Consider the following 23,701-nt stretch of genomic DNA (forward strand, 5'->3'; position numbering starts at 1 on the left):
TTAACTTCCTTGGAACCTGCCACTACTTGCTTTCACCTAAAATATGTCTGCAGTTGGATGCTTTTGATTGACTACCAAAAACTTCATGTCTTCCTAGTTTTACATATTTTTAATTTTTTTCAGGAATATATTTTACCTCATTCCCCCCCAATACACCTTGTGTACTTTTCCCTAATCTGAGCATCTACTGCACTGTTCAGCACCTACTCGTTGCTTGTACTGACAACTGTTCCCAGATATTTAATAGGTGCAAGTTTTCGTATGGCAGGGTTGTAAAGTGCTGTCAGAATCCACAGTAATATACTGTATAATATTATTCAAAGAAAGACATGCTGATAAATTCTCATCTCTCTTTTCTCAATAAGCATTGAAAAAATTTTCTTTTTTATTTTCTTCTTGCCTTTGTCTCTTAGCTGGTGTCTCTGGTAACTCAGTCTGTTTGTTACTTCATCACCAATCTTGAATCAATCAGAACTGGACTGAAGGGCAATAGTGGATGAGGCAGAATAGCATCTCTCTTGGAGCTACGATGTCAAATGCAGTAAGACTTGATTTTACAGCATAATCATTACGGGAGAGGATAGTCTAATAGAGAGAATACTGACCTATGACTCCAACACGTCTGGATTTAATTCCCTACTCTGTAGAACACAATTATCACTGGTGGTTGAAATGTAAGGCTGAGTAATTCTTAACTCTTCAATAGATTACTGTTCTCCAGTTTTGCAGTTCTCATCCCCAAATCCACAAGACTGCCAGATGCTATGGCTGCTGGTATATGAGTAAAACGGTGCCAGGGAGTGCTGTCAGGCACTGTGACTGTCTTACCTGCTCTAGCAGTTTTCTAGAGCAACCTCAGCATGGTGGGGTCCTGCGCCAACTAGTACTGTCCAAAACAATGCCCAGTTCCCATCTGCAGTTTGAATCGTAGAATCACAGAATCTTAGAATAGTTTGGGTGGAAGGGAGTTTTAAAGGTAATCTAATCCAAACCCCCTGCAATAAGAAAGGACATCTTCAACTAGATCAGGTTGCTCAGAGCCCCATCCAACTTGACCTTGAATGTTTCCAGGGATGGGGCATCTACCACCTCTCTGGGCAGCCTATTCATAGAATCATAGAATCTTTAAGGTTGGAAAAGACCTCTAAGATCATCAAGTCAAGTCCAACCATCTAGTGTTTCACCACACCTATCTTAAAAAATGTCTTCCTTAGATCTAGTCTGAATCTACCCTCTTTCAGTTTAAAACCATCACCCCTTGTCCTATCGCTACAGGCCCTACTAAAATTCTATCCCCATCTTTCTTATAAGCCCCTTTTAAGTATTGAAAGGCTGCAATAATTTCTCTCTTCTCTTCTCTTCTCTTCTCTTCTCTTCTCTTCTCTTCTCTTCTCTTCTCTTCTCTTCTCTTCTCTTCTCTTCTCTTCTCTTCTCTTCTCTTCTCTTCTCTTCTCTTCTCTTCTCTTCTTTCTCTTCTCTTCTCTTCTCTTCTCTTCTCTTCTCTTCTCTTCTCTTCTCTTCTCTTCTCTTCTCTTCTCTTCTCTTCTCTTCTCTTCTCTTCTCTTCTCTTCTCTTCTCTTCTCTTCTCTTCTCTTCTCTTCTTCAGGCTGAACAACCCCAACTGTCTCAGCCTTTGTTCACAGGAGAGGTGTTCCATCCCTTTTTGTGGCCCTCCTCTGGACCCACTCCAACAGGTCTATGCCTTTCTTGCACTGAGGACTCCAGAGATGGATGCAGTACTCCAGGCGGGGTCTCACCAGAGTGGAGTAGAGAGGCAGAATTACTTCCCTTGAACTGCTGGCCATGCTTTCTTTTCTGCAGCCCAGGATGCAGTTGGTTTTCTGGGCTGCAAGCAAAGGTCATGTCCAGTTTTTCATCCACCAGTACCCCCAAGTCCTTCTCAGCAGGGCTGCTCTCAATCCCTTCATCTGCCAGGGGGGATAGATAGCAGGGTTCCCCAACTCAGGTGCAGGACCTTGTACTTGGCCTTGTCAAATCTCATGATGTTCACACTTCCTGAGCTAATCCAAGTCCCTCTGAATGGCATCCTGTCCCTCAGGTGTGTCAACTGCACCACTCTGCTTGGTATCATATATTATTGGCTGGATGGTTGCACTCAGAGAATTGTCGTCAATGGCTCAACGTCCAAGTGGAGATCAGTGATGAGTGGCGTTCCTCAGGGGTCAGCACTGGGACCGGCACTGTTTAACATCTTTGTCGGCGACATGGACAGTGGGATCGAATGCACCCTCAGCAAGTTTGCTGACAACACCAAGCTGTGTGGTGTGGTCGACACGCTGGAAGGAAGGGATGCCATCCAGAGGGACCTTGACAGGCTGGAGAGGTGGGCCCGTGCAAACTGCATGAAGTTCACTTCAACAAGGCCAAGTGCAAGGTCCTGCACGTGGGTCGGTGCAATCCCAAGCCTGACTATAGGCTGGGCGAGGAATGGATTGAAAGCAGCCCTGAGGAGATGGACTTGGGGGTATTGATTGATGAGAAGCTCAACATGAGCCGGCAATGTGCGCGTGCAGCCCAGAAAGCCAACCGTGTCCTGGGCTGCATTACAAGAAGTGTGACCAGCAGGTTGAGGGAGGTGATCCTGCCCCTCTACTCCACTCTTGTGAGACCCCACCTGGAGTACTGCGTCCAGCTCTGGGGGCCCCAGTACAGGAGAGACATGGAGCTGTTGGAACAAGTCCAGAGGAGGGCCACAAAGCTGATCAGAGGGCTGGAGCACCTCTCCTCTGAGGACAGGCTGAGAGAGTTGGGAATGTTCAGCCTGGAGAAGAGAAGGCTCCAGGGAGATCTAATTGTGGCTTACCAGTACCTGAAGGGGCCTACAGGAAAGATGGTGAGGGACTGTTTATCAGGGAGTGTAGTGACAGGACAAGGGGTAATGGGTTTAAGCTGAAGGAGGGTAGATTTAGATTAGATATTAGGAAGAAATTCTTCACTGTGAGGGTGGTGAGGCACTAGAACAGGTTGCCCAGAGGGGTTGTGGATGCCCTGTCCCTGGAAGTGTTTAAGGCCAGGTTGGATGAGGCTTTGGGCAATATGGTCTAGTGGAGGGTGTCCCTGCCCATGGCCAGGGGGGTTGGAACTAGATGATCTTTAAATTCCCTTCCAACCCAAACCATTCTATGATTCTGTGATTCTATGTGCAAACTTGCTGAGTGTGCACTCGATCCCACAGTCTATGTCATTGATAAAGATATTAAACAGTACTGGTCCCAATACAAACCCCTGAGGGACATCACATGTCACTGATCTCCATCTGGACATTGAGTCATTGACCACTACCATCTGGATGCAACCATCCAACCAATTCCTCATCCACCAGACAGTCTACACATCAGATCCATATCTCTCCAGTTTAGAGAGAAGGATGTTGTGGGGGACTGTGTCAAAGGCCTTACAGAAGTCCAGGTAGATGACATCCATAGCTCTTCCCTTGTCCACTGATATAATCATGCATCATAGAAGGCCACTAGATTGGTTAGGCAGGACTTGCCCTTGGCGAAGCCATGCTGGCTTTCTCGAATCACCTCCCTGTCCTCCATGTGCCTTAGTATAGCTTCTAGGAGGATCTATTCCATGATCTTCCCAGGCACAGAGGTGAGGCTGACAGGTCAGTAGTTCCCGAGGTCCTCCTTTCTATCCTTTTTATAATGGGAGCAATGTTTCCCTTTTTCCAGTCACCAGAGACTTCGCTGGACTGTCAAATATCATGGAGAGTGGCCTCGCAACTACATTAGCCAGTTCCCTCAGGATTCTGGGATGCATCTCGTCGGGTCCCATAGACATATTTATATTAAGGTGGTCTCAAACCACCTTGAGAGTAGTCACCTTCTTTGGAGAGTGAGCATGGTGCGTAAATGTTGTGATAACTGGCTATGTTGTTTCATCTGGCCCCAGTGACATGGAAAAGTCCCTTTCCTTACTACTGAGGGCAGGCTCACCAGCTCTGAAGGATGCATCTGGGTGGCCTAGAGTAGGTAAATACAGACTGGACTGTAGTCCCTCTTTGAAATCTGCTTCATATTATATTATCCCATGGTTTTAGAGTGCTGCATAGCATAGATTCTGTCCTCTAGTGCTTTCTGTAAAACACATTAATGAGACCCGATTAATAATGATGAGTCTGCTACAGTAGTTAAGCCTCAGTTCAAAGTAACGTCTTTCATCTTCAAGAAATTTTTTGGTAGAGCTGAAACAGTAAAGTGTCACAGTTCCAGGGATCAGACTCTTTGATAATGAGACACACAAGTAATTTGCCATGATTCATTAATAAACAGCTTTTTCATCATTGGTCCAGTGTTAGTGATTAAGTGATATACTTATTCTTTGATTAAATGTTTTCTTCCAACTTGCCAAAGTTCTTGCAGGTTTCTATACATCATTATTGTATCTGCGCTGTTCTCCAAAGAACTAATTTACCTGATTATACAGCTGAAAGTTTCTATAATTCTAAAAACCCAGGTGTTCAAAAACTTCCTTTTACTCTCAGACAGAATTGTTAGACTTGCTTTTGCTACTGTGAAAATTATAACCAAATGCAAAACCCAGGCAAAAATTTAGAAAGCATAGACCATCCTGTAGATAAAAATGAAGGACAAGTACATGGATACTGCCTATTTTTTGTTTTGCTAAAATAAATCTCTCCTGAAGACATGTTGCTTTCCAAAAGATGTTTAGTTTTACTGTGCTGTCTGCAAATTAATTAAACAGCTTATAAGGAAATTGTCATACATGTTTATGCATAAATATAGAGGAATAATTTCTTCCCTTCTGCTTGTTTGCAGTATAGTGGGTTAGTTCCACGGGAGAGCTGGGACATGTGGCATCCAACCCTGGTGGCTGAAGCCCTGTTTGCAATCGCAAACATCTTTAGCTCCCTACGATTGATCTCATTATTCACTGCAAATTCTCACCTGGGACCTCTGCAGATATCTCTAGGAAGAATGTTGCTGGACATTTTGAAGTTTCTCTTCATATATTGCCTTGTGCTGCTAGCTTTTGCAAATGGATTGAACCAGCTGTACTTCTACTATGAGACAAATGAACCCGGCAACTGCAAAGGAATAAGATGTGAAAAACAGAATAATGCTTTTTCAACGTAAGTGGCTGATCTATTTCTATCCTCCCCCTCTGCCCCCAATATTTTAATCACTTAGATGTTGTTTACAGGAAAGATACTGTCTGTTTTCTATTGGTATTACAGTGGTGTCCTGACAGGCACATCCAAAGTTACTCTAATAAAACAAATAAATAGTAACATTACATGACTCTGTAATAATGTTCATCCCATACCACCGTGAATTCTATACAATTCAAGATATCTCAAAAGATAAAATAAAGAGGAGGGGGAGGCAATATAAGATTAGAAAGTCTGTATTTAGAAGTAAGGGAAAAAAGGTCACCAGATCAGAGCATGCCTATCCCGGAAGCTGTCGCTCTGCATTTCTTCTGTATCTACTTGTGGGCATTAAATAAGTTTGATGTTCTAAAACATGAAGATTCCTTGTAAATGTGATAAACTGAGGCAGGAAGAACCATTCAGTCCAGGCTTCTATTGACCCTGAATCTACTCCATGCAGTCAAATACTGTATTCTAATTTCTGGTTTAAAGTTGTTGGGTTTTTTTCACTTAAAAATCAATTTGATTTCACTCTCTTCTGTAGGTCATCTAGAGTACCAAAACACTACTAAATGAACATTAATTCTCTGTCTCATCTTTCAACTTCCAATCTGATTCAAACTCCTGCTGTAAATACCTGTTCCCTATTACCTTCTATGAATCATATGTAGGCTGGTTTTAGAATACATTTATTACTGATGGCTTCATTCTCAAAGTAAATAATTTTATAAAAATAACACCTTTTGTATCATCTTAATCAAGTAACTTTGCCTAGGCACAGCATATTTATCTTGCATATTAATAATATCCTATACATGTCTAAACTTTGTGTGATCTAAACAGAAAAGCTCAGGGAAATGTTTAAGAGCTGAACATTGAGGCAAGCAATATTATTCCTCCAGGAAATAGTTGGAACTACTGGTACTAGTGCCAGAAGATGGTTTCAAGGCAAACTGTGATGCCTTATGAGCCTTTTCTGCAACCGCGAGCAGGGGAGAGTAGTGGTTGTTCGGTTTGTGCTCAGGCAAGTGCAAAGCATGCAAGAGACTCCAGAGCAGTACTTTACCACTCATGTACACTGCTTTAAAGGAGCAGACAGTCAGGACCTAGAGTTTCTATAAGTAAAAGCATACTGCCCTCTCAGGTATCTCTGTAGGACAACACTGTACTGGGTTTCATGACCAAGTTACATTTCACAGATGATACCGCAGGGTGGCAAAGGGTCCGAAGTGTTAAGCTTTGCCTGGTTCTGGGCAGCGGGTCCCAACGTGCAGGGCTGCCCAGGGTGGTACAAGTCCCAACAGTTCAGCAGCCTCCTGGCTCTGGGTGCAGTGAGGACAGTGCTGGTGGCCCACACGTCCTGTCCGGGTAACCTGCTTCTGGTGTTGGGGTGAGGGAGAGGAGAGAGGCCATGGGGAAAACTCACTCCAATTCATCTCAAGATATGGGACCAGACAGGAAGAAAATTTTGCTCCAAACTTTTCAGGAGCAACTGGGCTAACCAGAGTGCGTGCTTATGACACACAGTGTAGCTGAAAATTGTACCAAAGTGAAATTATGTCAGGCTATCTAGTTGCAGAGGATTTTTTTGAAGTTGGTTATTATTTAGCTTCCTAGCCATTGTCCCAAACTTCTCTAAGGCAATACCATATCATTTAGTTATAAAAGCACATTTCATCTGAGGGTGTCATTTTGTCTTTTTAATGTCTCCATTCTTTGCAAAACAAAACATATGCTAATGATAATAATGTCCTAATTATACAACTCCTTTTATCTCAGTGGCTCTCAACACAAACTAGAAATTGCATAAACTGACAACACCAAGTAGGTATGAGGATACCATAATTGTTTTAACATCTTGGTGAAACACAATCATTAAGTTACTTTTGGATCTTTGTTCTACCCTCTACAGTCAAGGCAAATGGTCAAAATACTTCAAAGGCAGGTGTCCAAAATAAGATCTCTAAAACTATATCTATCCCTCAGAAGTTTGAGCAAAATCAGCCTTTTACTCGCAGGCTTATTTGTAGATTCAATATTGTATATCTAGAGGCTCAGATTTGAAACATCAAGCCATTGTTTCCCTAGATATATATTCCATATATGTTGCCTATATTGTGGTAAGTATCATTCATCTCAATCAAGTCAAGGACTTTTTTGTGTTTGGGGTAAAACTGAACAATCTGAAAAGTACATATGTTGTTGTCATACAGCTATTCCATTTGGATTTTGTTTTTCAGATTATTTGAAACGCTGCAGTCATTATTCTGGTCTATATTTGGACTCATCAATCTCTATGTGACCAATGTGAAAGCAAGGCATGAATTTACTGAATTTGTTGGGGCCACCATGTTTGGTACCTATAATGTAATCTCTCTGGTTGTTCTACTCAACATGCTAATAGCCATGATGAATAATTCTTACCAGCTTATTGCTGTAAGTTGTTCCTTATCCTTAGATCATTTATAATATATACCTGCTCTCTGTTCATACATCCCATTTTTCTGGCAGTAGACCTTTTTTTACAGACAGAATATTGGAACATATTCTCTGATTTGCTGTAATTCTTTTGCACTGTTCTGGAAGGACACAGAAACCAGACCCCAGCTGGACTGGAGAGAGGGGAATTTCCCTATAACTCTGAATGGGGAAGAGGTGGCCCAGCTGCAGAAGCCAGCTCATGGGTTGAGAAGGGTGTCCTGAAGCTGCTGGCAAGTGACATGGGCTACAGCCCTACCCAAGCTGCACTGTGCAGGACCTCTCCTGAGAAAGAGACTCTGGCAAAGATTGTTCTGTCTCTACTTTATTTTTAATACATTTTATTTATTAACCTTTAAAAGGCTGTTATTTTTGGATTTTTATACAGAGTGAATATACAGTTAATAGAAATTGGATGCCCTTGTTTCATGGACAATTTTGGACACATTAGAAATTCAAACAAAAGATCATGACTTCTCATTCAGCAGTGTCCTGTTTTCTCCTTTGATGAAAACTCTCTTTATCTTTACTAGAGCTATTGGCTTATTTTTATTTCTCAGCTGTCTATTAAAAAGACTAATGAAAGTAAACACTGATTCAACATATGATAATTCAAATATGATTATGCAGAAAGCAAACAAATAAAAGACTTTACAGCTGTAAGATTTTAAAATGTGCCTTTTTTCTAATCTTGAAATTACAAGTTTTTCCACAAAAGAAATACTGACTACCTGTGTTTCTATAAGGCTAGTTGGCAATGTCTGGTACACAATATCACAACATACTAACATTCATCAAAACTCAGACTGCAGGTAGAATACCTTTCCTACTGCAACTTCTACATTACTATTTTGATTACTGCATATCTGGCTAAATATTAAAGGCTAGGGCTAGACCTGTAGTTTAAGTTCTTGGCTACTGTGCTTGTCCAAGCCTAATATTAGTGATTTAAACTTCTTGTTCAGCTGCTAGGATTTAGCAGTCTCTCCATCGAGTTTAGTTTTGATTTTTTCCAAACTTTTCAAAATTATACAATATTATATAGAATCCAAAAGAAATAAAATTTCAAATATTTTTTTAAAAAACAACCCACAACCTATTCCAAATATATAATTCTGAAGTAAGAGTAAAAAAAGATATCCAACTCAACAGTTTTAAGTAGCCTCATGATGAGTTGGATAACCTATTTGTGAATTTCTGGGACTGACAATTACTAAGAGAGTGCATGAGACTTACAGACTTGTTGAAGCTGCTACACAGCAGAGTAATTAGAGTGATCTATGTGGAGCTGCTATTATAACAAAACATCTCTTTCAAAAATGTAGCATTTTTCTGCTTGTAATTATCCTTTGTTGTTTGAGAGACTTTTAATTATTTAAAAGTCTGTAGCAAGGAAAGAAAGGTTGAAAGTGGATATATACTGTACATGTCTAACATCTCTTAACTGAAGTAAAGCAGTTTAGCTTTGTTTTGTGTTAAAGACCTTCAGTCAAAAGAAGATGCCGGTATTTTAACAAGAAAATTCATTAGTATTTCAGGGCTGTTCCAGTTTTAGGTTTTCAGATTTTTGTAAAAGTTTGTTTCACCTCCTTAATTACAGCAACACCTGTGCTGGTGTGTTTCTTGTGTGCAGGATCATGCAGACATTGAGTGGAAGTTTGCTCGAACAAAACTCTGGATGAGTTACTTTGAAGAAGGAGGAACTCTGCCCACTCCTTTCAATGTCATACCAAGCCCAAAGTCTCTCTGGTATCTGATCAAATGGTTATGGAGACACCTTTGCAAGAAAAAAATTAGAAGAAAGCCTGAAAGTTTTGGAACAATAGGGGTAAGTCCCGTGTTTCACTCTGCCTGTAGTCCTCCTCTTTGCTATATAGATGAGTCTTTCTCAGCCTTACAGAGCATCCAAACTGTCAAATAATGTGCCTATGAGTTAGAGAATAATTCTAGCAGAGAATATATATTTTTTACATTAATGTAAATGTATTTTGACTTAAGAAAAAGCATCATCATATTCTTGTGCAATGACAATATGAACCATGATTGTGCTTCATCTACAGATAATGCAAGAAAGATAAAAAGCAATACAAATATGAGAGATCAAATGTGTATTCTTGTCTACCAGTCCCAGGGGTCTGGTTGATGATCTCTAACTCAAGTGTCACAGTTGAAGTATCATTGACATATCATGAACCACAGACTGGTGTATAAAGTATTCCTCATGGGATATTCCTTTACTCTCTCTCTCTCTCCCCCCCCATGTAATGAAATGGGTTTACCATAAAAGCATTCTTACCAAAAGCTGTTCTCATTAAAGAAAACATTTTGAAAGTTAATAGCATTTACTTGGAATTGCTTACTTGAATTTACAGGTAGAGTTATTTTAGAATCACATTGGTACCCTATTCTAATAGTGCTGATTAGCAGTGAAATTTCTAGGAAAAAAGAGAGGGAAAGACACACAATGGGAGCAAGAATAGTCCTGCACCTGGATTCAGCAGATACGTGTGTAATATCTCAGCCACAGACTTTCTCTGGTAGCTGCAGTGGGCAAAGAAGATTTCAGTTTGTCCCTCCTAGCTTTATCGAGTTGAGATAGCTCAGTCAGCAGTACAGTTTGTCTGTATTGTCAGAGGAAATATCCAGGCAACAACCTAACCCACCAACTAAATCTCTCTAATTTTGTTTTCTGCATTTCACATAGTGAGCGAGTCAGTACCTCAGTAACTAGACTGCATTTAGCAGATTCCAACATAAATAAAACTATTGTAGGTAAAATGTGGATAATGGTACTTTCCCTATACCATAGGGATTTGATGAATATAAATGTTTTCAAGTCTATTAGGAACTCAGAGAGCAAAGCATTAAGTGAGAGTATGAGAGTGTCATGTGTGGGTGAGGGGAGGAAGAAAGGGTTATAATTCTCATGCTGTTGACCCTGGTAGCAAAATGTCCATTCATTTCAAAGAGGCCAGGAGATAAGATATAATTCTTCGCTGGACCATTACTCAATCAGCCTTTTATTTGTATTTCTTCCCAGTTTCTTGAGAAGTGAGTAATAAGGATAGGCTATACGTATATAGTATAAACAGTTTATGTAGGATATATATGTGTATATATATGTATATAGTGTGTATATATGTATATAGTATATAGAGTATATATAGGATATATGATAAAGTGGAAGAGTGACATAAAAACTAGTTCACAATTCCTACGCTGATTTTGTCCTCTTTGTGGAAAGCTTCTAATCAGGCTTATTGCAATATCCTGATCTTGTTGGCCAGTATCTACCTTGTGAAAGGAAAATATGCTTCACTTAGCTGTCATACTTGTAGATAGGAAAGAAACAACCAGAAAAGGAAGCTTATAAGCATGAGGATGACATTGAAACAAACCAGTAATAGACTGTGAGAAACACAGAAAAAAACCCCATTAAAATTAATATTAGAAAAGCAGTGAAGAGAGATAAGCAGTTATTCCGATAGAAATAAAAATAAAAGACAGGATCTGATCATGAATGGTGAAGAACTTCAAGAATAAGAAATTACTGTGTAACCTAGCAAGGAAGAAAAGTAAATGCAGACACCAATTGAAAGAAAAACTGTGAGATTTTGTTAGAAAGAGAAAATAGAGTGGTGTACTTGTGTGTGTGTGTGTGGGGAAGAGTGGGCAATGCTTCTAGGCATTTGTTAAACATTTGGTAGGGATGATTAGCTAGTGTAAACTGATAGAGTGATATTGAAATTAATGGAGTGATGCCAGCATATAGCAGCTGAGGATCTAGGGTTGGTTAACACAATATCCCTGTTTGGCTGGGACAGATCCAGAATACCCTTATACATCTCAGCCAAACCTTCGGGACAATATTTTCTGTCAGACTTTCCATCCAGGATAAGGTTGGGTTTTTTTCCTTTGTTTCCCTCTCCAACTGCAGCTCTGGGAGTAAACTCATTCCTGGCTCTGTGGAATAATAGAGAAAGAGGCAGGGTGCTCTCAGCCTCATGCTAAATGGCATGGCGAGGAACGGCATTCAGAAAGATCACCCCCTGGTTCCTGCAGCTACCTCCTGTTGGGGTACATAAATACCAGCTCCTAGAAATTAGCAGCTTGGGTTTTGGAAAACTGGTTCAGCAAAGGATCAAAGGGCAGGGAGTCTATACACAGACTAGGTGGGAAACTTTTCCAAATAGGTTTCTGCAGGGGTTTTTTTAATGAAAAAAATACAAAATCCTTAACCCCCAAACTTTTTCAGTAATATTTACCAATTTCTAAGAAGCTTTTATTGGGAAAGACTTTTCAGCTTCAGGATGGAATTTCTGTTTGGAGAGAGAAGGAGCAGGTGCTAAGTAAAGCAAATAGCTTGGGCTATGGGAGACTCAGGTTCACTTCTATTCTCCAGTGGATATTTAATTCTTTACCTCAAGCAGAAAAGCTCTGACAGTAGAGATTTCAATCTCAAAATCCTTAAGCCCCTGGGGATGAAAGTGCTCTCTTGGGAAAACAGAAGAGATGGAGCTGAACCTAGCTTCCCTATTACTTGAATGTGAACCACTAATTACTGAAATGTTTGGGAGTGGAGGACATAGATGAGGGAAAGATGTAGGACATTTTTGTTTAATTTCTGTAGAGAAATTTTTTTTTAAAATGGTTTGATGAGAAAAAGTGGAAATCCCAAATTCTGTGAGACAATAGACCCATATCCATCACTAATTTCCGCTACAGAATAGGCACTTAGCTGCAAGTATAGCTGGAAACCCTCTGAAGCAGAGGGCTCACCATTCAAGCAACAAGACTTTCAGCTGCCGGTGAGTGGCTGTGGCTGACTAGGCAGACTCAGTCCACACATCTGGGCATCTCATAAAACTTGAAAGTTCTTCAGCTAGCTCCTCAGCTATAACAGAAGCCCCATTAGGGCTTACCTGTATTCAGAAAATTTTGCAATTTCTAGGCCCAGTTAGGCACCTGAGCTCCAAACTGGGATAAAATGTGGGTATGCACTATGCGCTCTAATTTCCACATTAGGAAAATCTGTCCATACCCATCAGAGCATGAGAGTCTCTATTCACTCCAGCAGTCAGATCTACACACAGTTTGGGTAGATGTAAACCAGATGCTGCTCACTGGATTTTCCCCAAGAGGTGAAATCATTGGAAAATGAATGGGCACACCATGGTTATCTCACAGTTTGTCCTGGGGGAGTGTGCTGCTTTCTGGTTTTGAAAAACTTATTCTCATCACCCACAGTGCAGCCTGGGATTCCCAGTATTTCAGTTGTCCCAACAAACTGCATGACAAATTAAATTTAGAAACTCTATGCCCTTACAGCTGAAGGGAAATGGAGAGTTTTCCTTGCCCTTTGTTTGGAGATCTCAGCTGACAGATCTCTGACTTCAGCTCACTGGAATCTGTCCTGTAAGAACTCTGGCCTCAGAGCTACAAGATCAGCTTTGTTGGGACCTACCTCTTTTCATTGAATCCTGCATTATGAACTCTGATTCCTTTCCTATGACCAGTACTGGGGAAAAAAACATTATAGACTCAGTTTGAGGCTCATTTGCTTACATTGGCTATGTGGATGTATTGGTGCCAGGTTGTCTGTAAGGCAGAACTCAGATTTCAAAACATTTTGTTCTGAAAACTCTAAATACTAACTTTCCTATTAGGATGCTTTTATCAGCAGTGATGTACTATGGTGTTTTCCAGTAGAAAAAGCAATAGTGTGCATCCAACGGCTGAGTCAGTGCTAGAGGATACAAAACGAATCATAGAATATCCTGAGTTGGAAGGGACCCATAAGGATCATCGAGTCCAGCTCCGGGCTCCACACAGGACCAGCCGTTGTCCAGACGCTTCTTGAGCTCTGTCAAGCTCCGTGCTGTGACCACTTCCCTGGGGAGCCTGTTCCAGTGCCCAACCACCCTCTCAGTGAAGAACCTTTTCCTGATACCCAACCTAAACCTCCCCTGTTGCAGCTTCATGCTGTTCCCTTGGGTTCTATCACTGGTCACCAGAGGGAGGAGATCAGCGCCTGCCCCTTCGCTCCCCATCGTGAGGAAGCTGTAGGCCACGATGAGGTCTCCCCTCAGTCTCCTCTTCTCTAGGCTGAACAAACCAAGGGACTTCAGCCTCTCCTCATACGTCTTCCCCTCTAGACCCTTCACCATCTTTGTTGCCCTCCTTTGGACACTCTCCAATGGTTTTATGTCCTTTTTGTACTGTGGCGCCTAAAACTGCACGCAGTACTCGAGGTGAGGCCACAGCAGCACAGTGTAGAGTGGGACAATCACTTCCCTAGACTGGCTAGCAATGCCATGCTTGATGCACCCCAGGATACTGTTGGCCTTCCTGGCAGCCTGGGTGCACTGTTGACTCGTGTTGAACTTGCTGTCGACCAAGACCCCCAACTCCCTTTCAGCATGGCTGGTCTGCTGCGTCTCATTGCCCAGTCTGTATGTATAGCCAGGGTTGCCCCTTCCCAGGTGCAGAATCCGGCACTTGCCCTTGTTAAACCTCATGCGGTTGGTGATTGCCCAGTTCTCCAATCTGTCCAGATCTTTCTGCAAGGTCTCTCCACCCTTGACAGAATCAATAGCTCCTCCCAATTTGGTGTCATCCACAAACTTGCTCACAACACTTTCTAGTCCTACAGACGATAGACAGAATACAGCTGGCTTGTTAAAGACAGCATTTTTTAAGGATCAGGCATTATATCTGCGTAAGAAACCTTAGTACCAAAAACCAGGAATCATGACCTAGGAATGAATCAAAGATGTATTAAATGCGTCACCCACAATCCACTGTGTGTGTGTATACAAGCGTACATATATATGTATGTACACTTGAAAGTTCATTATATGCAGGGTCAGGATAGTTTGCAGCAGACACGCTTGTGAAAGGATTTATGTGGCTCATATGAAGAAGAAAAATGTCAGTAGAAATAACTACAGCATAATTGCTTGGGATGACCATCTACAGTGCAGCTTATAACAAAGCTATAATGGGAAAGAACAGGGTCTGCATGAAAGTGAGCTGATTAATTTGCTTATCCTTGGGTATCAATTCCGCCATCCTAGTGGTTAGTGGAGCCAAGGGGAGCTTTTTCAAGGGACAGGATTTTGCTCCAAAGCTACATGCTGCCCAGCCATGCTGATGGCAGCAGCTCTAACCACAGCTATAGCTGAAAGAAGGCCAGGATGCTTACATGTGATTTACTAGTACTTCAGCTCTGCTATTAATCAGAGATCTTCTACCTTTCACATTTCAGCACATTTTTATTTTCTGTCATTTTGACATATCCCAGGTATGCAGCATTCTCTTTAGCTATTATCACAAAGTATCTCCTACACTTAAAACTCTGAAATAACAATGTGTGCTGCTCTTTATATATATATAGCAGTTCTGTTAACTTTGTCAGCTCGCCTTTACAAAAGCCAGATTAGTAATGTAATTCTATTGATTAGGCTGAAGTTCTGACTGCCCAAGTCCTTTGGGTATCTCAAGGTTACTCCTGTTGGCCATCTGAAATCCATTGCTATTTCAAAATAGAAGACACGTAAGAAAAGAAACCCAAATCCCACTGGAGTATATTGTACTATTTTCCTCAAATTACATTCCACTTTATGTCTGATCAGTCGCTAAAAAGTGTTTTACAGATAATTTTAAGTATTTCAGAGGAAAAAATGGAAAGGATTGTCAGGGATATCTTCAGTAATATTTTTTTGTGCATCTGATGTTTAGATAAAGTTACATCTTTTCTAGCTATCCATATTTTACGTCATTTTTCCAAGCAACCTACATGACAATTTTTATTATTTGTCAGAGAAAATATTCTTTCCCCTTCTGTAATTCTTTGTTCTCTGAGTGGAAAATGATGCAACTCCTAAGTCAATATAAGTATTTTGTATTTTCCTTGTAATGTGTGTTATTGGAAGTTGAGTAAAGAAATAACAGCTTCCATCTGGAATGGAAATGAATAATCTGGAGTGTTTGTTGTATAGCCAAGGACCATCTCATGGGGAAACCTCTTTGTCAACACAGATAAGTTCTTACCCTTTTTATGGGATGCTTCTATTCAAAATGAGGAATATATCCCATGACTTCAGACAACCTTTACATTTTCTGGGCCTTTATCACTAAGCAGTTTGAGGTCAAATACAGACATTAAATTTGAATTCTTGATTTATAAAAGATATAATTTTGATAAAAAACTTCAAAGAAAATAATTTAACATAAAATTTTTGACTGCTAAAGAGATTTTTCTTCCAAACAATACAAATTACTAGCTGTGGCATAAGCAGGAAGACCAAAATAATTATCACTATTAGTAGAATTACTGTTAGAGCTTCCTAGAGGATATTAGTGCTCCCGTTGGAAAGTGATAAAAGTATCCCATTTAATTTCATGATCTCATACAACATTGTCATCAGAAGAGTGTTTCTTCCCCTGTTGCTATTTTTACTCAGATTTAACTTTTATCCCTTTGTCAGCCACAGCTTTCAACACTTCTTCATGCACATAGCACAGTGGTTACTTAAAACAAATTTTGAACAACCACGAATTAGACTATGACCAGGTAGAGAAAAGCAGGCTGAGAACTAAATAAGGACGATATGAGTGTTAATTCCATTTTGTTTATAGTGAATAGCTTGATTTTCAGATGTGTTTCAAGCAAAGATTCATTGTGCTTTTAGAAGGAATCAAAAGGCGATTATGAATTGGAAACTGAATCTGAACATTTAAATAGGAGATAGAGAACTGATGGGGGTAATAACTTTGATAGATTATGTGTACGCATAATTCCCTGTTCAATACTTATGTGTTGGTGTATGAAAATACATTATTAAATGCATTCTCTTTCAGCTTCTCAGTGGTATGTATTGCCAACAATTAAGTGCAGTAGAACTGTTCTGGACACGTTACTATACTACACAAATAAATTGGTTTACATAGTCATACCAAATTGAAGTTTTGGAAATTGCATTGAGTGGAAAAGCCACAATCTGTGTTTCTGGGAGTTTCAGAATCGGTTGTGAAATAAGTATAAATCTGGTTTAGCTATTTCTTGTTATGGGTACAGAATTAAACCTATGCATTTATTTCATATTTTGATGTAAAATAAAGCAGAGCAGACAGCAACTGCAGAAAGTATTCTTCAAGACAAGAGTCAGCACTTGTTTTATTTATAGCAGTTATTAGCTTTACCTGAAGTGTGTTTCAATTACACCTTAAAGTGTTTTTTCCCTTTACCTCTGAGTCAGATCTGTTGTTGAGAGCACTCTTAGACATGGACTTCCTGAGTGCTCTCTCAGTAGGAATGAAACATCTCCATCGTGTGGTCAACTGTGAAAAAATCAGAAAATTAAATCTGGCCAAGGACAAGTAATGGGAGCATATCGGCCTTCCCGTGGCTACCTTGCCCCCTCCAGCCCCGGGGGTGGGCAAGCTCGCCTGACCCTCCACCTTAAACACAAGGAATTCCCACCTTCTCTTTGGATGAGGCATAGATGCACAAACATGATCTGGAAAAATACTGAAGATGCTTATCCATGAAGCCCTAGCCCACAGTATCTATCCAGAGTGATTAGGAAATAATGATTTTCCCATTTCTATTAGTTTTTGCCAAGCCCAACCACCCAGCTACTGCATCCCTTTAATTAATTACAAACAAGAAATCAACCTGAAGTGTAAACTGATTCCGAGTACAGGGAAATTGTTAAGTCTAAATTGCCATTCAGTTTCAAGTAAAAGAAGATGGCAAAATACCTTACTATGCCTGCCTCATTATGCAACTAAGGTCAATCTTAACAAGCCCTTTGGATGTCCTTTTATCCTGTTTTAAGATGGTGTAAGTTCTCTTTTGTAGAAGTAGAATCAGTGGTCACACACCTTCTTTTCGGCAGATATAAGAACTCAAGTTAAAATTGTAAGTCTTTCTTTCACCAGTTAGGGATAATTAAGGTAGAGAATAAGGAGATGTGACTCAGTATGCTATTAAGGACAACAGTAAATCAAGAACAAAGTAATTCAGAGCTTTTTTTTCCCCATCTTCTTCTGGACAGCCCTTGGGTATGGCAGTAAAATCTAATGCAGCACTTGCTTGAAGCCTGTACCATGCTTTTAGCCTACCACACTTCTTTTGGCTGTTCCTCTTCAGAGTTACCATCCCTCTTACACCCCCTCCTTACCAACACCAAATTCTGCATTGCAAACTAAGTTTCTTTCTTCCATACCCGTCTGTGACCAAGTGCTTCTAACAGGGAACTGAACAGGAAATTTTTTCTTTAATATGGTTTTATAGTGCAGGTTTTGGTTAGCTCTATTTTAAATGAAACATTAGGAACCATAGCAAGTGTCTGGCTAACACCATGTTTACGTCAAGCTTTTCTCAATTCAGTAAAATATGCTTCAGCCTGTGCAAGTGAGACACATGGTCACATTGTTCCCCTTCTATCTCAGGTCAGTGATTTGGGGCTCTTCAAGCAGAGACCTAGCTACCCCACCACATCCATGCTAAAGCTAGAATAGCAGCACATTGATGATACAGTCAGAGCCTCAGCTAATTGCTTCTTTATTACTTCATTCATATCATCTTGAGTGCCATCATGTGGCATGTACAGGACAACCAGGTGATCAGGCCCAGTCAGCATGGGTTCATGAAAGGCAGGTCCTGCTTCACCAACCTGATCTCCTTCTATGACAAGGTGACCCACTTTTAGTGGATGAGGGAAAGGCTGTGGATGTTGTCTACCTAGACTTTAGTAAAACCTTTGACACAGTTTCCCACAGCATTCTCCTGGAGAAACTGGCTGCTCACAGCTTGGATGGGTGTATGCTTCGCTGGGTAAAAAACTGCTTGAATGTCTGGCCCAAAAAGTTGTGGTGAATGGAGTTAAATCCAGCTGGTGGCTGGTCACAAGTGGTGTTCCCCAGGGCTCAGTACAGGGGCCGGTTCTCTTTAACATCTTTATCAGTGACCTGGACGAGGGGATCGAGTGCACCCTCAGGCAGTTTGTAGAGGACACCAAGGTGTGTTGATGTGCTTGAGAGTAGGAAGACTCTGCAGAGGACTCTGGACAGGCTGGATCAATGGGCTGAAGCCATTTGTATAAGGTTCTACAAGGCTTAGTGCCAGGTCCTGCACTTCGGTCACAACAATCCCATGCAACGCTACAGGCTTGGAGAAGAGTGTCTGGAAAGCTGCCCAGAGAAAAGGACCTAGGAGTGTTGGTCGACAGCCGGCTGAATATGAGCCAGCAGTGTGCCCAGGTGGCCAAGAAGGCCAACAGCATCCTGGCTTGTATCAGGAATAGTATGGCCAGCAGCACTAGGGAAGTGATTATCCCCCTGTACTTGGCACTGGTGAGGCTGCGCCTCTAATACTGTGTTCAGTTTTGGGCCTCTCACTACAAGAAGGACATTGAGGTGCTGGAGCATGTCCAGACAAGGGCAACGAAGCTGCTGAAGGGTCTAGAGCACAAGTCTTATGAGGAGCAGCTGAGGGAACAGAGATTGTTTAGCCTGGAGAAAAGGAGGCTGAGGGGAGACCTTATTGCTCTCTACAACTCCCTGAAAGGAGGTTGTAGCCAGGTGGGTGTTGGTCTCTTCTCCCAAGTAGTAAGTGACAGGATGAGAGGAAATGTCATCAAGTTGTGTCAGGGGAGGTTTAGATCGGATATTAGGAAAAATTTCTTCACTGAAAGGGTTATCAGTCACTGGAACAGGCTGCCCAGGGCAGTGGTTGAGTCACCATGCCTGGAGGTATTTAAAAGACGTGTAGATGTGGTGCTTAGGGACATGGTTTAGTGGTGAACTTGGCAGTGTTAGGTTAACAGTTGAACTTGATGATCTTAAAGGTCTTTTCCAACCCAAATGATTCTATGATTCTATGATTCTAATAACAACATTCTCCCGTCGGTAAATCTAATGGCAGGTTTTGCTCCAATACTTCCATTTTTCAACAGAGTTTCAACCATCTATCTCAGCTTGCTAGGTACCACATATTGCACAGACCTGCTGTTTTGCTATGCTGTAAGTATTTTACTACCAGACAGGCATTCATTTTTTTTTGTTCTTTTCTTTTTTTTTTTTCAGAGGCGTGCAGCTGACAACCTGAGAAGACATCACCAATACCAGGTACAGGCCCATGTTTATTTTTTGTGCAATTATTTTTCTATGCTTCCAAAAAGTCTTCAGGAGGGAAAAAAGGAAGAATTTCATGAGAAAGCAGGAAAAAAAAGAAAATTAAAAAAACCACAAAATGCATACTTACTTCATCCTCAGCAAATTAGCATAGTATTTTTGGTGTCCAAGCAACAGCATTTGAGAAGTAGGGTTGTCTACTTTTGCGGTGCAAGAGGATGTTTCCTAGAGTAATAATACACTAACCAGTGTTTTGTCCACTGTATCATGGATTGCCTTTAAAAAAGGAAACACATAGTCCCATCTCCCTGCTGGCATTTGTCAGGATCAGATGTGTAGCTCACTGACAACCCCCATTAGAACCTGCTCTCCAGCTCTGGTCCCCCACAGACAACTTCCTGTCCCTTAATAACCCTTCTGCCTAGATCCCCTGTAAGCTGTTCTTCATTCTTCCTGCCTCAGTCTTTGATTTTTTGAGCTTCAGCTAGCACAAGGAATAATTTTCAGATTTCTTTTCCTTTTTTTTTTTTTGTGTTATAAGAGCTGCAAGTTAACCAAGATGTGGGCTGTGCACTTGTAGGTTTGGTATTTAATGGATTCCATATGGGAAATGACTAGGTAAACTAGGACTTTTCCAACCTGAAAAAGAGACAGCTGTGGGAAGTACAACAGGGATCTATAAAATCATGGGGAAGGTGAACATAGAGCAGCTGTTTACCATCTATCCTCAAACTGAATACCAGACATGTACTACACTGCATTAATAAGACTGTAGGCAGCACTTTGAGGAACTGATTATTCTCCTCCAGTCCACAATTTTAAGACTGCATCTGGAGCAATGTGTCCTGTTTTGGGGCCCCCCACTACAAGAGACATGTTAACAAACTGGAAGAAATACAGCAAAGGGCCACCAAGATGGTTAGAGGGCTGACATAGAAGGAGAAACTCGGGATAGAGTGATGGGCCATCTTGTCCAGAAAGTGTTTTTGTCTAGATGCAGCTATTGCCAGTAAAGGTTGGACCAGATGAGGTCCCTTCTAACCTGGTATTCTATAATTCTAATTGCTGTCTTCAATAATACAGTGGATGGTTAGAGAGAAGAGGGAGGCAGATTTTTCTTGGAGGTGCACAGGAAAAGAACAGGAGTCAATGGACACAAGTTGCAAGAACGGAAATTCTGTAAGGAAAACCATCATCACAGTGAGGGTAGTACAGAGTTGGAAAAAGTTGCTCAGGGAGGCTGCTGCATCTTCACTCTTGGAGATATTCAGAACTTGACTGGACATGGCCCTGAGCTGGATCAGACAGCCTCTAGGTATCCCTTCCACCCTAAATAATTTTAGGATTCTTAGAAGGAGAAGGCAACAAAGGAAACTATCAGAGAGCAGGTTAAAAATAAGCAAAACCCCAAATAGAATCTTATTCCAGCTATACCATGGATTTCACTGGCAGAGGATTTGTGGATGCTGAAAGTTTCATGAGTTCAAAACACACAGGAAAACATGTCACAGCCCATTAAACCTAGAACTTTCATTTCTCATTCAGAAAGTCTCCGAATCTCACGTCACAGGAGGCTTGGGAGAGCATAGCTGGAAATAAAATTATACAACTGCACTAGACTTACACCCTTCATGAGACATCAGCTCATTGTCATGTTCCTGGCATGAGACATACCTTTGGTGAAACCTGACTCAGCCATTCTCAAGATAATTAGCACCACTGCTTTCCACTGAAAAGCAGAACAAATTTTCACCAAGATTAAACGTTTATACATTTTTGTCATGTTCCTAAAGCAACAAGAAGTCCAAGCAGGCCCAGTGAGCGTAGGTTTAATAACTAATACCAAGAAAGCTAACACAAAATTTTATATTTTTAGGAAGTTATGAGAAATCTGGTTAAGAGATATGTTGCAGCAATGATAAGAGATGCCAAAACTGAGGAAGGACTGACAGAAGAAAATTTTAAGGTATGTGATAATTTATATGTTTACAGGTGTTTTAGTAAGATATTATAAGACTGTGAAGCATATTTCTCAAACTCCTCAGTTTTTCAGGTAGTATATATGTTGCTTCCTAGAACACTGTCTGTACCCTGATGGACCACACACAGGTAATATTGTACATGGTATCCAGCAAGTCTCCTTTTTACTTTAGATGGAGAAATAATAAGTTTTATCAGCTAGTTTGAATTGTGTCCATGTAAAGGGGACACCAAAATGGGACTAAGTGCATGTAACAACATACTTGCTAAAACAAGATGCAAATAGTTTCAGCACCTTAGGAAATAGAATTTTTTCTGTTATAGAGGGCTGTTGTGCATTTATTTGAATAGAGAACACCTTTTGACTTTAAGATGGAAAACTTAAATAAGCAGTCAAATATTAAAATCCTTTGACACCGATGAAGTGAACAGGGCCATATGTATCAGAACACTTACATCCATCACTCTATTTCTAGCATCAAACTTTTTTGTCACTATTGGCACCTCAAAGTGATATTCATCTACTTCAGCTTATGCACGCAGAAGATACAGTCAGAGCCTCAGCTAATTGCTTCTTTATTACTTCATTCATATCATCTTGAGTGCCATCATGTGGCATGTACAGGACAACCAGGTGATCAGGCCCAGTCAGCATGGGTTCATGAAAGGCAGGTCCTGCTTCACCAACCTGATCTCCTTCTATGACAAGGTGACCCACTTTTAGTGGATGAGGGAAAGGCTGTGGATGTTGTCTACCTAGACTTTAGTAAAACCTTTGACACAGTTTCCCACAGCATTCTCCTGGAGAAACTGGCTGCTCACAGCTTGGATGGGTGTATGCTTCGCTGGGTAAAAAACTGCTTGAATGTCTGGCCCAAAAAGTTGTGGTGAATGGAGTTAAATCCAGCTGGTGGCTGGTCACAAGTGGTGTTCCCCAGGGCTCAGTACAGGGGCCGGTTCTCTTTAACATCTTTATCAGTGACCTGGACGAGGGGATCGAGTGCACCCTCAGGCAGTTTGTAGAGGACACCAAGGTGTGTTGATGTGCTTGAGAGTAGGAAGACTCTGCAGAGGACTCTGGACAGGCTGGATCAATGGGCTGAAGCCATTTGTATAAGGTTCTACAAGGCTTAGTGCCAGGTCCTGCACTTCAGTCACAACAATCCCATGCAACGCTACAGGCTTGGAGAAGAGTGTCTGGAAAGCTGCCCAGAGAAAAGGACCTAGGAGTGTTGGTCGACAGCCGGCTGAATATGAGCCAGCAGTGTGCCCAGGTGGCCAAGAAGGCCAACGGCATCCTGGCTTGTATCAGGAATAGTATGGCCAGCAGCACTAGGGAAGTGATTATCCCCCTGTACTTGGCACTGGTGAGGCTGCGCCTCTAATACTGTGTTCAGTTTTGGGCCTCTCACTACAAGAAGGACATTGAGGTGCTGGAGCATGTCCAGACAAGGGCAACGAAGCTGCTGAAGGGTCTAGAGCACAAGTCTTATGAGGAGCAGCTGAGGGAACAGAGATTGTTTAGCCTGGAGAAGAGGAGGCTGAGGGGAGACCTTATTGCTCTCTACAACTCCCTGAAAGGAGGTTGTAGCCAGGTGGGTGTTGGTCTCTTCTCCCAAGTAGTAAGTGACAGGATGAGAGGAAATGTCATCAAGTTGTGTCAGGGGAGGTTTAGATCGGATATTAGGAAAAATTTCTTCACTGAAAGGGTTATCAGTCACTGGAACAGGCTGCCCAGGGCAGTGGTTGAGTCACCATGCCTGGAGGTATTTAAAAGACGTGTAGATGTGGTGCTTAGGGACATGGTTTAGTGGTGAACTTGGCAGTGTTAGGTTAACAGTTGAACTTGATGATCTTAAAGGTCTTTTCCAACCCAAATGGTTCTATGATTGTATGATTATCTCTTTAAAAAAAACAAAGAGAAATAGGGACCTTCTGAAGGCAAGTTGCCTTCTCCTGAGA

General features: G+C 41.3%; 1 protein-coding gene across 2 annotated transcripts in view; it reads left to right on the forward strand.

The window, feature by feature from the left end:
• TRPC4 (transient receptor potential cation channel subfamily C member 4) overlaps positions 1-23,701 on the forward strand; it is a 172,975-nt gene that overhangs the window by 145,469 nt on the left and 3,805 nt on the right. The window contains exons 6-10 of one of the 2 annotated variants that reach the window (XM_075741972.1): positions 4,806-5,119; positions 7,381-7,576; positions 9,219-9,446; positions 19,712-19,753; positions 21,636-21,725. In XM_075741972.1, the coding sequence (XP_075598087.1) occupies positions 4,806-5,119; positions 7,381-7,576; positions 9,219-9,446; positions 19,712-19,753; positions 21,636-21,725 (870 nt within the window). The remainder of the gene's footprint in view (positions 1-4,805; positions 5,120-7,380; positions 7,577-9,218; positions 9,447-19,711; positions 19,754-21,635; positions 21,726-23,701) is intronic. The other variant, XM_075741973.1, reaches the window with a different exon arrangement.

The sequence above is a fragment of the Balearica regulorum genome, chromosome 1, assembly GCF_011004875.1.
Source record: "Balearica regulorum gibbericeps isolate bBalReg1 chromosome 1, bBalReg1.pri, whole genome shotgun sequence".
In the NCBI taxonomy this organism is placed as follows: domain Eukaryota; kingdom Metazoa; phylum Chordata; class Aves; order Gruiformes; family Gruidae; genus Balearica; species Balearica regulorum.